The sequence below is a fragment of the Phocoena phocoena genome, chromosome 20 (genome assembly GCF_963924675.1).
Source record: "Phocoena phocoena chromosome 20, mPhoPho1.1, whole genome shotgun sequence".
Taxonomy (NCBI): Eukaryota; Metazoa; Chordata; class Mammalia; order Artiodactyla; family Phocoenidae; genus Phocoena; species Phocoena phocoena.
In genome coordinates, this window is record NC_089238.1 from 16,440,142 (window position 1) to 16,455,968 (window position 15,827).

Consider the following 15,827-nt stretch of genomic DNA (forward strand, 5'->3'; position numbering starts at 1 on the left):
CCACCCAAAGAATAATCTTCATTTTTCATTGTAAATCCTGGCTCAGAGAGGTGAAACGCTGGGGCAGGAGCACAGTGCGGAAGGTCAAGGCATGGGTCACGTGTTACAGACCTTTAAGGGCGGGGCATTGCCTGAAGGGACGAGGAAATCTGCGTGCCTTTAAGAAGAAACGAGGCCACGCCCCCTCTTTGGAACCTCAGGGTACAGTTTTCACAGAAAACAGGAAGTGAGCTCCCCAGTTCACCGGATGCAGTCAGAAATTACGTTACCCACAAGGCAGTGCCTCGAACGTCGGCGGCGGCAGGAGAGTCAATGACGGACGGCGGAGACCGGTATTCCCTGCTGCAGCTTGGGTGGAGCTTCTGGCGTCGGGTCTTAGGACGTCGTTGGGAAGTGGCCGGTATGTCCTTACTGGCCTTTCTGGCTGGAGCACTGGGCATTGGCGGCTTCTCAGAAAAAGGTCTTCAAGACCGAGCAAAGGACAGCGAGGAGAATGGGACCCACCTCTACGCTTTTGTATGAGCCGTGACCCGCCCCCCCTCGAGCGGGTTGTCAGCCGAGCACTCTCCGAGCTCGGCCCCAGCTTTCGGTCTCCGCAGGTCCCGGAGGCGGCTCCCGGGGCCTTGTGCGCATCCCACACCGCGGACACTCAGGTCCCAGGTGCTCCCGCCCAGGGCTGGCCTGAGGAGTCGGCTGAGCCCGCTGGACCGGCTTTTGTCGCCGCCTCTCGTCGTCCCGCTCTGCCCACAGGGCCCCATGGCGGCGCCGGAGCTGGTGAGTGGAGGGTTCCGCAGGCCCATGTGCGCTGGGGTCGCTGTCAGCACGGTTCCACTCGCTATGATATAGGGAATCTCGGGAACTTTTGCCTTTCCCTCTTAATACTCTCGGATCTGGAGGTCCAGTGAGAATGGGGTGTGGGAACGACAGTGCTAATCACTTCCAACCCAGGCTTCTGAATCCGGGCCAGGGGTTCAGGTGTGGAGAGGCACCCATTTCTGGCTCTAACCTTGAGCTTGTCGATTGGCCTCCATTCCCTCGGGTCTAAAATTGGACTATTAACTATTTTTCTCTTTCGGTTGAGGGAACTGGAGAGGATATGCGTGTGACGTGTGTCCTTCAGTGCTCAGCAGGACCCAGAGAGCATCACTCTCGATGTGGTTTCCAGAGAGGGACTCTCCTGGTCCTGCTATTATCTTAGTCTCACACCCAGATGGAGTCTGACCCCCAGGCCTCCCTGCCTCGGGCCTCAACCCAGCTGAAAGCTGGGAGACTGGGATGAGAGAGCCTCTAGAGCAGAGGTGAGGTGGGAGCAGCGTTTTTGGAATTGCTGCTCCGCTAATAGGAGTAGAAGTTCCCTGGACAGACCAGAAGACAAGCCAGTCACTGAATTTATCTTTGCAGATGCCATCTGGGTACCACAAGTGAAGTTGGCTTGCCACTTATGGCAGTGAACCCATTTTCCTAGCACATTTACTTATATTTGAAAAGTGAATCCATTACAGTATTCCTTAATGACAGTGCATAGGAATGTTGTGTCTCAAGGCATGTAAACACATGGACAGGCCTTAAGTTATTCTTCAGCGTGCCACCTTGTTTGCTCTCATCATAGCTCAGATCACCTTCAGAACTTCTCTTATTTACCCATATTTCCTCACCTGACTTGCTCCCTAACTTCATTCCAGCCTTGTTCCACATCCACTCAGAGAGGTCTTCCCCAGTTGCCCCATCTAGAGTCTCCCGTATCATAAAGTCTCCCATAATCTTTGTAGTCATCTCACTCACTTTTGGGGGTTTTTTCGGAGCCCTCAGGGCCATATGACTATCTTGATCATTTATTTAGTTTCTTGTCAAGGATCTTTCCTTGACAAGAGTGTGAGTCCTGTTCTCTGCTTTATTCCCAGGCTTAGAAGAGTGCTGGGCCTGTACCAGGTGTTCAGTAAGCAGTTGATGAATGAAAGATTCGACCGTCTGGGGCTCCCATCATACTTAAATCTAACTCCCCCACCGTGCCTGATCCAGAGGGACCTGGTTTCAAATCTTGCCCCTTCTCATTAGACATATGACTCTGGGCAGCTTGACTTTGAGTCCCCATTTGCTGAGTGTGAAATGGAGACAGTGATGGTGTTTACCCCATGGGCTGCAGGAGGATTAATGAAATTCACAAATACACACTGAGCACTGACATGTGCTGGGCACTGCAGTGTTTGCTTTATGAACATTTTCACTTAAATTCCCACAACATGGTGAAGTTGGTAATGTGGAAATTGAGGCTCAAAGAAATTAGCATCAAAAGGCTGGATTTAAGCCCCAGGAAGTCTAGCTCCAGACCTAGAGTCTTTTAGTTGCTTTAACACAGCACCTAAAGCCCTTAGGTGCAGGCAAACAGTGCAGACCAGTGAGGCTCAGCTGCTGCTGTGTTATCATTACTTGAATTACAGTAATGGACTCACAGTCCACACAAGATTACCACTGTTTTGTGTCACTCTCCAGTGGATTCCCATATAGGTGGCTTTCCTCTCCTGCACCTTTGTATTCTGTCAAAGGCACCATCTACCTCCCTCCTGAGCCCAGCACAGACCTTGGTTCTCAGGAGATACTCAGTGATTCAGGCCTTGGGTCTCTCTGGACTTTTGCCACTAACCAAGCAGTAGACTCATACAGGCACCCCACCACTTCTGTTTGACTTTCCAGGAATTGGTATCATTTGAAGATGTGGCTGTAACCTTCACTGGGGAGGAATGGAGACATCTGGACCTGGCCCAGAGGACCTTATACCAGGAGGTGATGCTGGAGACTTGTGGCCTCCTGGTCTCACTGGGTAAGGCCTCACCTGTGTGGTACCCACAGCCTCTTTCATTCCACTCTCTCTCTCTAAGCATGGCTGGTTGAGAAGACCTGAGGAACCTGCCTTCCCTTCTCCCTCCAGCCCCAGCATGTTCTTATCTAACCTCCTCTTGCTTGGTTTCCTTTTCTGCATCAAGGATTGTTGTACAACAAATGCAGTTCTTCTCAACACTTTTACCCAAGTGTCCAATATAAGCTGACCTCAATCTGACATTCTTATTCCAGATTCCCATGATCTGGAATTCAGCTTGATTGGGTCAAATGTCCTCAGAGCCCAGTTAACAGGACCTGTGGTTAATGGGACGTTCTCCAAGAACATGGTGAATTAGACAGACAGGAAGCTATTTGTCATCAGTGCTACTGGTATCTTTCCAAGCAACACAATCTCAGCTAAAAGAGTTCTTTGACCCCTGGTACCTGCACAGTCGTCCCTTATGTCCTAAGGCCTGTGCCTTGCTTCTCTGAGGCTATGGGAGTTAATTTTAGAGAGTACACAGACATATTTTCAAATGGCATTGATGGGCATCTGAGAAGGCTATTTCTTTTTCCCTTCTTTCCTGCCTCTTGACTGTTGTTGAGAGAGTCTGGGCTTAGTGCTGAGTCTTCAGCGTTCACATGGCTGTTGGCTGATTTCCCCTTCAGCAGAAAGAACAGTCGCAGGACTCACAGACTTGAGTCGGCAGCATGAGCTTGCTGGGACCACGATTATTTTTGTTTTATCATATTTTTATAGTAACCTTCCACTTAGCCCCAGTGAACTAGTATCTTTAAAGGGCTTAGAATAGAACTGGGAACATAGCAAGTGCCACACGTGCATTTGTTATATATAATAAATTAATACATCCCAAGTGTTCTCCCACCTAAACCTTAAATGTCCACTTTATCCAGAAATGGTTACCTCTGACAGGGCTCTCCCAGCCTTGTGTCCACATAGTCTCTCCCAGGAGGTCAGTCATCAGTGAAGTAAATCCAGTGTTATTTTATGACAATTGTGATTAGTTGTTGAAAGGAGACATCTGGGGAATAGTATTCCAGGTGGAGGGACCGACACGAGCCAAGTCCCTGAGGGGTCAGGGAGCTCAGGTCCAACAGAGGCGAAGGAATATCTGGTTCTCCTTTTCCACGGCCCCATCACTGAGCTTGGTGCCAGGCGTATGGCAGACATCAGTGAACATTTGCTCAGTGACAGCTGGGTGCACTCTGGCTTGCAGTACAGGATTTTCTAATCAGAGCTTCTGTGGTCCTGGTTTCTAAGTCATTGACTTCTCTCCAGAGTCCTCCTGTCCCTTAGCCTTCGAATTTGGCAAAATATATTTGGCTGCATGTACCAGAAAACCACCTCATACACGTTTCACCCTGAAAAAAGTTTATTACTTCACCTAATGAGAAGCCCTGAGGTGGTGCTGGCTCCTGGGTTGGTATCTACCAACCCAGTTGTCTCTGTTTGTCTGCTTTCTCTCCTTGGCCCAGATCATCAGGCCAGCATCCTTGAAGTGGCCACAGGATGGTGCAGCAGCAAGTAAGGCAGCAGGTCCCCACATTCAGCCCTGTCTTCCCAACCTGGATTGAAGGCTTTTTCTTAAGAATGGGTAGCAGTTTAGGTCATGGCCTACCTCAGATAACTGACTCTCAGTTTAGTTAGTCTAGTGTTTTTAGCCATCCTTGGGCACCATAATCACCTGGGGAGCTTTGAAAACAACCAGAGCTCAGTTTTTATGCCCAGAGATTTGGTTTAATTTGTTCTGTGTTTAGAACCAGGCATGTCTAAGTAGTTCTGATGCATGGGAAGGTTGAATCTTACTGATTTAATTAGGGAAAACCTTCTGGGAGGAGTCATCCCCTTTCTGGGGTTTCATGGTGGTGTGTTAAAGGTGTACACTCCGGTATACTTCAGAGTTTTCCTTTTGTCTTTACCTATATACCCATGCCCCATTTATTTCTCCATGCACAGGGCATCCTGTTCCCAAACCAGAGCTGATTCACCTACTGGAGCATGGGCAAGAACTAAGGACAGTGAAGAGAGGCCTCTCCAGAAGCACCTGTACAGGTGGGTGGCATGGCAGCTGGCAGACTACCAGGGAATGACTGTGTCTGAAATTCCATGGGCAGTTTCTTTTTTTGCAGCCTTCCTGGGGTCTTAGGTGGTCATGGAGCACTTTGAACTGTGTTTCCTCTGTCTTCCCAATCCCATCACACTCTTTGCCTTTACTAGGGTTGAAATGTGGTATACTGGGTAAGAGATGGGCTGTAAACTTGGCCACTTACTAGCCTCATGACCCTGGGGAAGTTGCATGATCTCCCTGTGCCTTTGATATCAACTCAAGGCTGAGTTGGTGCTGCCTGCTGTAAGAGATAACTCCAAAATCTTGGTGGGTCAACTGGTTAAGACTGTTTCTCATTTGTGCCATGGTATAATGTGGGTCAGCAGGGGAGCTCTGTACCACATATCTATTCAGGGACCCAGGTGTATTCTTTTGTCAGTATGTGGCTGTAAGGTGGCCCTGGCATCATCCAGCTGGCCAAGAGGAACAGGAGAGAAGGGGAGTAGTCATATCCACTTGCATACATAGTCACTTCCATTCACATTCCATTGACAAGAACTGGGCATTAGGCTACGTGTTTTGTCATAGAAATGTGGTTTAGCCTTGTGCCCAAGGACAAAATACCAGGGATATGATGAACATATACTCAGTTTGCTAAACTTAGCCTATATTAGAAAAAGATAGAGTAATAATAGTTTCTGTATCACTGTATTGTTTGGGAATGTAATTAGATAACTTGAAACTGCTTATTAGGACATTACCTGACCCAAAGTTAGTGGCTTAATAAATTTACCTACTAGTAATATTCATATATTATTACTCATAATGAATAGAGAACAATGATATCTCAAACTTCCTTCCAGATTCAGAAAAGACAGTCCTTTCTTTTTCTGCAGATTACTACCTCCAACTATATTTTGCATTCCCACTCTTTTCTACCTGCATCCAATCATTTATTTATCTATACATCCCTGCATGCATCCATCCTTCCATTTGTAAATGAGATGTTCAGAAGCAGTCCCTAGCCTTGTCATCTTCCTACCCTCCTGTCTTGTAAAACCTCAAGGGGACATTTGCCTTTGTCAGCTCCACTTCAAGTGTGTGGATAGCACTGACGCAGATTCATGATCTCTCCCCACTAGGGTTCCTTCAGGCTGCTCAGCCAGCCAGTGAGTATCTCTGGCCAGCGCCTCGTCAGCCCTGCTGAGTCTGTCTCAAGCCTTCACCCCTTCCCACAGTTCTCCATCTTCACTTGAATGTTTCAGAGGCACTTCACACCCATCATGCCTAAAAAGGACCTCATGATCTTGCCCATTCCTCTCGTCTCTCCATTTCAATTCATGGCCTTGCCATTCACTAAGTTGAGAAAGCCAAAAACAAACTTGAACAACCCCTCAACACCTCCATTTTCATCATTCCCAATATCCAGCCATCCCTGAATCTTGATCATATTTCATCATACGTTTCTCCTGAATCCATCGTCTCCATCAATTCCATCAGTTCCAGCACTATCACCCTAGTCCAGGCTGTAATCATCTTTTGCCTGCATGATGCTAACAGATTCCTAACTGGTCCCCCCCATATCTGCTCTGTGCCTCTGATCAGCTTTATGTCTTACATCCACTTCCCCGTCTACTCACACCTTATTCCAAATATCACCACCTCCCTAGCCACTGAGATCTCAGCATATGACCTAGTTCATTTTGAAAATAAAGGCCATTCACTTGTTTTTCTTGCCTTCTAACCCTTACTGATCTATCCCTGTGGGTTCCTTCTCACCTCTCAGAAGAGTTCTCATCCCCAGCCGTGGCTAATTCCCCAAGCAGCATCTAGGTCATACCTTCACTTACCTTCTCAGGTGTATTAGTTATCTGTTGCTATATAGCAATATTAAAAATCACTCATTATTTAATATTAAAATATCACTCATGTATTATCTCTCATCTGTGGATCAGAAATCCAGGCACAGCTTAGCTGGGTCCTCTGCAAAGCTGCAATCGTAGGCTGCTTGCAACATGTCAGCTTACTTCTTCAAATCAAGTAATGGTGTGAGAGACTCCAGCAAGAGAGATCTTACACATATACTTTATCTCTTACATCTTACATTCTGTCACCTTTGTTATATTCTATTCTTTAGAAGTAAATCAAGGTCCCACTAGGATTCAGGCAGAGGGCATCAAAACTGTGTGAACACCATGAGGCAGGGATTATGGGGAACCATACATGAGTCTGTCCACTGTATCAGGGAATGTGCATCTTCATTTATTTCCTACCTCTTGTATATCTCCATCTTCTCTCTACTCAACATAAAAAACGTGGTCAAGTTTCTGACACTTGAGGGAAACATTTAAAAAAAAAAATGCTCTTGGCTCTCCAGTGCCTTCCAAAAGTTGTTGACTTTATTTCAGCTGAACTACCAAGCTTCTTCGAGGACTTTTCTCATTCTCAGAAGAGACATCTACACAGACCTCCCCTTTACTATTTTCTGTAATTTTTGTACTGAGGGGTAATTTACACATAGTGAATGTACAAATCTTAAAGTTCATCATCATGAAATTTTACATATATATAAGCCAGAGTATCCACCACACAGGATAAGAAATATAGTATTTCCAGCACCTCTCAGGCTTTTTGTACTTCTCTCCTTATTAATATCCCCTTCCACAAAAGTAACCAGTGTTTAGACTCTGTCACCATAGATTAGTTTTGAAGGTTTATAAATGGAACTCCACAGTACACAATATTGCTATCTCTGTCTTCTTTTGATAATCATTATGACTCTGGAATTTACCCATGTGGTTGCATATATTTGGAGTTAGTTTCTCGCTGTGCAATATCTCAATGAATTAATAGATTATATATACCTGTTTTCCTGTTGATGGACATTTGGCTGTTCTCCATTTTTGGAATATTATGAAGAATGCTGCTATGAATATTCTTGATCATATTTTTTGTTGGCTATAAGCATGCATTTCTGTTGGGAGTATACATACGAGTGGACTGGCTGGATCATGGTGTAGTTACATGATTAGCTTTAAAAGAAGCCATCAATCAGTTTCAAAGTGACTGCACTGTTTCACATTCCCACCGGCCACGTGTAAGAGTCCTCATTGCTTCAGATACTAGTAAGCAGGTGGTATCTGCCCCTTTACTCTTTGAGTAGGTGTATTTCTCAGCACCACAGTACTAAAAATGTTCTTACAGGTTATTGTTGACATTCTGATGGACAAATGCAACAACTGTGATAATGATAGGAGACAGTGGTCTAAAATTTACAGAACACTTGCCATGCACTGTGATGATTGATTTACATTTTCTCATGTAACCTTGTTATGAACTGAATGTCTGTGTCCTCCCAAAATTTGTATGTTGAATCTCTAAGACCCCAATGTGATGAAATTAAGATGTGGGGCCTTTGGGAGGTGATTGGGTTTAGATGAGGTCATGAGGATGGAAGCACCCATGATGGGATTAGTGTTGTTATATGAAGACAAAGAGACCATGGCCTTTCCTAGGTGTGGTGTGTGGTGCTGGGGGTGGTGGGGAAGAGAAGGAGAGTTCTCTGGTGTCTCTTCTTTTTTTTTAATATTTATTTATTTGGCTGTGTTGGGTCTTAGTTGCAGCACGCGGGATCTTCGTTGCTGCGTGCAGGATCTTCGTTGCAGCATGCGGGATCTTTAGTTCCGGCACGTGGGAATCTTTTAGTTGTGGCATGCAGAATCTTTAGTTGTGGCGTGCGGGATCTTTAGTTACAGCATGAGGGATCTTTAGTTATGACACGAGGGATCTTTCGTTGTAACATGCGAGATCTAGTTCCCTGACTAGGGATCGAACCTGGGCCCCCTGCATTGGGAGTGAGGAGTCTTAATCGCTGGACCACCAGGGAAGTCCCTTGGTGTATCTTATAAGGATACTAATCCTCTCAGATCCCTACCCTTATGACCTCATTTAACCTTAATTACTTCTGTAAAGTCCCTATCTCCAAATACACATTGGAGGTTAGGGCTTCAACACATGAATTTTGGTGGAACACAAACATTCAGTCCATACCAAAATTTGTTTCTTGAGTAAATACAGGGCTATTCAGATATTCTGTTTTTTCTTGTATCAGTTTTGGTAATTTGAGTCTTTTAAGGAATTTGTCCACTTCATCTAATTATTCTATCCATTACTTTTTAAGATGGTTTCAAAATGGTAAATTTTAGGTTATGTGTATTTTACCACAATTTAAATTTTAGGTATGTATTGTACATATCATTTTTATAATGCCATTAAAAACTGACATTCTCGGGCTTCCCTGGTGGTGCAGTGGTTGAGAGTCTGCCTGCCGATGCAGGGGACACGGGTTCGTGCCCCGGTCTGGGAAGATCCCACATGCCGCGGAGCGGCTGGGCCCGTGAGCCACGGCCACTGAGCCTGCGCATCCAGAGCCTGTGCTCTGCAATGGGAGAGGCCACAACAGTGAGAGGCCCGAGTACCGCAAAAAAAAAAATTAAAAACTGACATTCTCAAAAAAATAAAGATTGTTCATCATACTTGTGTGTGTATGTTTTGCTTTCTTATTTGAATACTATAAAAAGTATCCATTTATGTTGGTGTATAGGATTTGTACTTTTCATTTAACAGTACATTACTAAGATTCATGATGCATGAAGCTATAGTTTACTCATTTTTTTCTTCTGTGGTCATTTATATGAGTATAACACAATGTATTCATGCATTTTCATGGGAATTTTCTTGTTTCTAATTTTCTGTACCCACAGACAATACAGCCATGAAAATTCACATGCATGTGTTCTCACAAACGTGTGGGAATTTCTCTTAGTAATATTCCTAGGACTAGAATTTGGGGATTATAAGTTAAGCAAAAGGAGAACTTTACTAGATGATGCCCTGTTGTTTTCTAAAATGGTTATTTGTACCCACTTACACTTCACCTGCCTTGTATGAACAATTCCATGGATCCATACCCTCTCTAACACTTGATAAGTTTTTTCAATCAGGTGAATATAAAATGGTCTCTCACTGTAGTCTTAATTTGCCCTTCCCTCATATCTAAGAAATTTGAGTTATCTCTTCATATGTTGATTGGCCAGTATACATCTGTGAAATACCAGTTCATAATACGTTCAGTTTTCATTTTGGGTGTGGAGTGTTGAAGTCCCCAGCTGTCATTGTAGTTTTGTCTATTTCTCCTTTCAGTGCAGTTTTTGGTTTGTATATTTTGAGGCTCTTATATTTGGTACATACAGATTTAGAATTGTTACGTCTTCCTGGTGGATTAATCTTTTTATCATTATATAATGTCCCTCATTGTCCCATTTTCTTTGCTCTGTAGTCTGTTAATATAGTCCTGATGTTAATATAGCCATCTTTCTTTGTTTACCTTTTTAAAAATTATATTTAGTTTAGTCAGATTGATTAGTCTTTTATAAAGAATGCTTCTGTATGTTTATGAAATCTTCCTTTTCCCCAAGATCTAAAAGATAGTCATTTTCACTATTTGTTAAAAGTTTTTAATCTTTAGCTTCTAACAGTTAAGTCTTAATCAGTCTGGAATTAATTTTTTGTTTTGTACCAGATAGAAATACAATTTCATTTTCTTCCATTGTGACAAATAATTTTTCTACATTCATTTATTGAATACAGTCAAGCCCCCTACATATGACCAAGTTCTGTTCCAAGAGCACGTTCATAAGTCCAATTTGTTTGTAAGTCTGACAAAGTTAGCCTAGGTACCCAAGTAACACAATTAGCTGTATTGCACTGTACTGTAATAGGTTTACAAGACTTCTAACACAAATAATACATAAAAAACAAACACAAACAAAAAATAAAGAAAACATTTTTAATCTTACAGTACAGTACCTTGAAAAGTACAGTAGTATAGTACAACAGCTGGTATACAGGAGCTGGCATAGAGTGAACTGGCAAGAAGAGTTACTGACTGGAGGAGGTGGGAGATGGTAGAGCTGAAGGATCATCAGCAATAGGAGAAGGGCAAGCTGCAATTTCACTTACACCTGACGTTGATGGCACAGGTTCTGGTTCCGTGCTGGATTCAATTCTGTCTACCCTCTTGAAAAAAATGATCCAATGATGTCTGGATAGTAGCTATTTTTTTCTTGTCATAGATGACACGGTAGCACTGGATTGCATTCTGAATGGCTGCTGCAACCTTTGTGTACTGTTTACGTTTGGGTCCTGTGCCTCAAAGACTAACAGTGCCTCCTCAAATAAAGAAAATTCCCTTGCCATTTCCTGCGTCATGAATCTCTTTGGTTCTTCAGTTACTTCTTCTTCCTGTTGTCTCTCTTCATTCTTTCTCTGAGCCTCCAATTCCATCCAGTCTTCATTAGTAAGCTCCTTGTTCGCATCTTTGAAAGTTCACAACTTGAAGGTTCATATGTAGGCGACTTCCTGTATTCCTTCCTTTTTCCACTGGCGTCTCTGCTGCTTTTGTCATATACCAAAGTTCCATATATACATTTCTGAGCTCCCAATTCTGTTTTGTCCTTTGACGATTTGACAGCTTATCTTATATCTATGCTACATCACACTGCCTTGGTGTATATGATTTCATCATAATCCTAATTCCTCAAAGGGCAAGTCCCCTTGCTTTATTCTTCTTCAGAGATATCCTGGTCTCTCTGTTATTTTATATAAATTCCACAATCAGCTTGCCAATAACCATGAAAAACCCTACTGGGATTTATCTGAAGTAGTATTAAATTTATAGATGAATTTGAGGGAAATTGGCAACTTTATATTATTAACCTCTTTTCATATAAATCTTCATTAATGTGATGTTTTCTGGTTTACTTCATCTAAATGTTATCTATTTTGAGTTTGTTCACCTAGTCTTTACTAGATATAATAGACTCAATATTTGCACCCAGTTGCTTATCACTGCCCCTGCCCCAACTTTCACACACTCCAGAATCCTAAGGTTTTGTTTCTCCTCTTTCCCTGCCTCCCTCTCCACCATCCTGTCATCCTCTTCTCTTTGCCTGGCATTCAACATTCTCTCAAAACCCTGAACCTTTGTACTTTCAGTCATCTGCTACAATTTTTCTCCTCATCCCTCTGTCAGGGAATTCCTACTCATCTTTCGAAATAAGCTCATGTAGCACCTTGTCCAGGTAGCCTCCACTGACCTCTTTCTGTCTTCCATCTGGGCCAAGTTAGGTCCACCTTCCCTGTGCTGTCATAGCATTATGAGACGTTGGAACACAGTCATTATCATTACTCTGTCCACCCTACCCCATTCTGGAGAGTGAGGAGGAGTCTCCACTCCAGATTTTCTATTCTGCACCAGATTTTCCTCCTGGGTTACCTTTTAAAGATGTCAAGAGTCCAAGGATCAGTAAAGAAAGAAATTTTAAACCTGGGTTTAAAAGATGTAAAAATGCCATAGACAGTAGAGGCTTTATTTTCACCTTCATTCTTCCACTAAAGTGGTAATTTATTTTGTTCTGTGTTGACATCACTAATAGGCACCTTTCTTATATTGGATTTCCTTCAGGTGAAAAAGCAAAACCTGAGATCACAGAGCTTACTGCTTCTCACCTGGTCCTCACTGAGGGAGCCCCTTTTGAGGAACGAGTGACACATGGAGCCTCAAGGCATTCCAGGCTGGAGCAAGCAAGGGATCAGGAAAAACTGTCAGAAATGCAGGAAGGGAACTTGAGGCCAGGAACAGACATCCACAAGGAGACATGCCCTAGGAAGTTGAGCCATAAACATGATGACTTTGAGACAGATGATAGTCTTTATTTAAGGGTTTTACAGGAGCGAGTCACTACACGAGATGCTCTGCATGAACGTGATTCCCGAGAACCAGGAGGAGACCCTGTTATTGATGCAAGGAATAATCTCTACAGATGCAAGGAATGTGGAAAAGGTTTTAGCAAGAATTGGGCCCTTGTTCGGCATCAACAGATTCACGCTGGAGTGAAGCCGTATGAATGCAGTGAATGTGGGAAAGCCTGTCGTTATATGGCAGACTTCATTCGACATATGAGGTTTCATACTGGGGAAAAGCCATACAAGTGTATTGAGTGTGGGAAGGCCTTCAAACGCAGGTCTCACCTCACAGAGCACCAGCGTATTCACACTGGAGACAAGCCCTATGAGTGCAAAGAATGTGGTAAAGCTTTCACCCACCGTTCCTCTTTCATCCAGCATAATATGACTCACACTAGAGAAAAGCCCTTTTTGTGCAAAGTATGTGGGAAAGCTTTTTACTACAGCTCTTCCTTTGCTCAACACATGAGGATTCACACTGGAAAGAAACTTTACAAGTGCAGTGAATGTGGAAAGGCCTTTACTCACCGCTCCACTTTTATCCAGCATAATATGACCCACACAGGAGAAAAACCCTTTTTGTGCAAAGAATGTGGAAAAGCTTTCTGCCTGAACTCATCCTTCACTCAACACATGAGGATTCACACTGGAGAGAAACCCTATGAGTGCAGCGAATGTGGAAGGGCCTTTACTCACCGCTCCACTTTCATTCGGCATAAGAGGACCCATACTGGAGAGAAGCCCTTTGAGTGCAAAGAATGTGGGAAAGCCTTTTGTGACAGCTCTTCCTTAATTCAACACATGAGGATTCACACTGGTGAGAGGCCCTACGAGTGCAGTGAATGTGGAAAGGCCTTTACACACCATTCTGTTTTTATCCGACATAATAGGACCCATAGTGGAGAAAAACCCTTGGAATGTAAAGAGTGTGCAAAAGCATTTTACTATAGCTCTTCCTTTACTCGCCACATGAGGATTCACACTGGAGAAAAGCCTTATGTATGCAGAGAATGTGGAAAGGCCTTTACCCAACCTGCAAATTTTGTTCGGCATAATAGGATCCACACTGGAGAAAAACCCTATGAGTGCAAAGAATGTGAAAAGGCCTTTTGTGACAACTTTGCCTTAACTCAACACATGAGAACTCACACTGGAGAGAAACCCTTTGAATGTGGTGAATGTGGGAAGGCCTTCAGCCATAGTTCATCCTTCATTCACCATCGAAAGATTCACACCAGAGTTTAAAAGATGTAACAAGGCCTTTTGCAAATGTGTTCACTTCAGTCAATTTTAGTGAACTCATACTGGTGAAATACCTTTCCTTTTGAGTATAACTATTCAGGGAAGTCTTTTGGCCAGAGAAATATCTTAGTATCTGAAGAGAAACATCATAATTTTCATCTCTGTGAAAGCTTTTTGTGGCAGGTCATCTAGAAATTGACGCAGCCTGCAGCTCTACACTACACCTGAGAATCATCCACGAGAGAGACTCCGTGGTTGTCATGCATTTGAGGAAAATGTCAGCAACAGTTCTTCCTATGTTTATACTATAAATCCATCTCAAGAGTATTTTAAAAGAACAAAGAGATGTAGAAGAAAGGAAGGAGAAATGCATGTGTGGCTGCGTTCTGATTTCCCTGCCAGGCTATGACAATTTGTCAATTGTGTGTGTGCACATGCAGAGGGGATGAAGAGGGAGAGATCAAAAGGCCTCATCACCTTTATGTGTTTTCTTATATATCCATAGTCAGGAGAATTGGACCATTGGGGCAGCTCTGCTAACATTTATTAAAAGTTCTTTGTTACAAAACACTGTCATGTCTACCCTTGAATATAAGGCCTGAGTGATGAAATACATATACATACACACCTACATATGCAGTCAATTCTTCTAATTCATGGTAGTTATATTCTATAAATTCACCACAGACACTGAACTAGTGAATACTGAACCATTGCTCCTAGTGGCAATACAGGTTTAAGTTCCTGAGAGCCTCTGTTCACATTTTCATCAACCAATCAGTACATAATCTTTTTATTTATTTAGTTTTTAATTTTTTGGCTGCATTGGGTCTTCGTTGTGGTGCATGGGCTTTCTCTAGTTGTGGCAAGCGGGGGCTACTCTTTGTTGCAGTGCATGAGCTTCTCATTGCGGTGGCTTCTATTGTTGCGGAGCACGGGCTCTAGGCATGCAGGCTTCAGTAGTTGTGGCATGTGGGCTCAGTAGTTGTGGCATACAGGCTTAGTTGCTCTGCGGCATGTGTGATCTTCCCGGAGCAGGGATTGAACCCATGTCCCCTGCATTGGCAGTGGATTCTTAACCACTGCGCCACCGGGGAAGTCCCAATACGTAATCTTCTATGGAATTTTTTTCTGTTTTTAAAGATACCTTATTTAATAAATGTTTCTTATGTTACATCCAATATTTCCTTATAATAAAAAATATTTTAATTATATCATTTTTGTGTATTGTTACTGTACTGCTTTAACTTTTTCACTCAGTCATACAAACAATACACATATGCAGTACTCATATAAAATAAACATGTAAACACTGTACAGTACACTGCTCTACAGTACAGTCATACAAAGAAAATCCTACAAACAATTAAAAATTAGCCAAAATTAAAAACATTAACTAAAACTCTGATTTTGATAGAACTGCAGGATGTGTGATGGGGCAGTGCCCTGAGTGGATTAATCTCCTGACCTTGGCTTGACCCAGGAAAACCAAAGGAGAGGTTGTTGCCTTGTTTTGCCATCTCTTCCAGGTCTTTGTTGGTGGGTTCCACTTCCTTCTCTGCCAGAATTTCTTCCATGTCTTCCGTCATGTCATTGAAGCCTTTTTTACTTATATACCATGTGATATGCATTATGTGTTTGACACTGTCCTTTATATTTTCTGTAACACCTTCAAAGCCTTTGAAAATTTTCAGGCAGTCTGGCGAAGCATTTTCCTAACAGTTAATGATAGTAGTCTGCTTGTTATTATCCCAGGCTGTGCCAACACACTAATAGTGCATATGGTGACAGACATCCAGTAGTCCATCATGGTGGTTTCTTTTATTTATTTATTTAGGCCACACCATGCACCACGTGGGATCTTAGTTCCCTGACCAGGGATTGAGCCCGCAC

At 43.2% G+C, this 15,827-nt stretch overlaps 1 protein-coding gene across 1 annotated transcript; it reads left to right on the forward strand.

Moving 5' to 3' along the window:
* The first annotated feature begins 384 nt into the window (after positions 1–384).
* ZNF599 (zinc finger protein 599) lies at positions 385–13,937 on the forward strand. Its single transcript, XM_065899202.1, has 4 exons — positions 385–774; positions 2,692–2,818; positions 4,796–4,891; positions 12,412–13,937. Exons 1-4 carry the CDS (start codon positions 757–759, stop codon positions 13,935–13,937), a joined length of 1,767 nt encoding a protein of 588 aa, XP_065755274.1. The 5' UTR covers positions 385–756.
* The last annotated feature ends 1,890 nt before the right edge of the window (positions 13,938–15,827 follow it).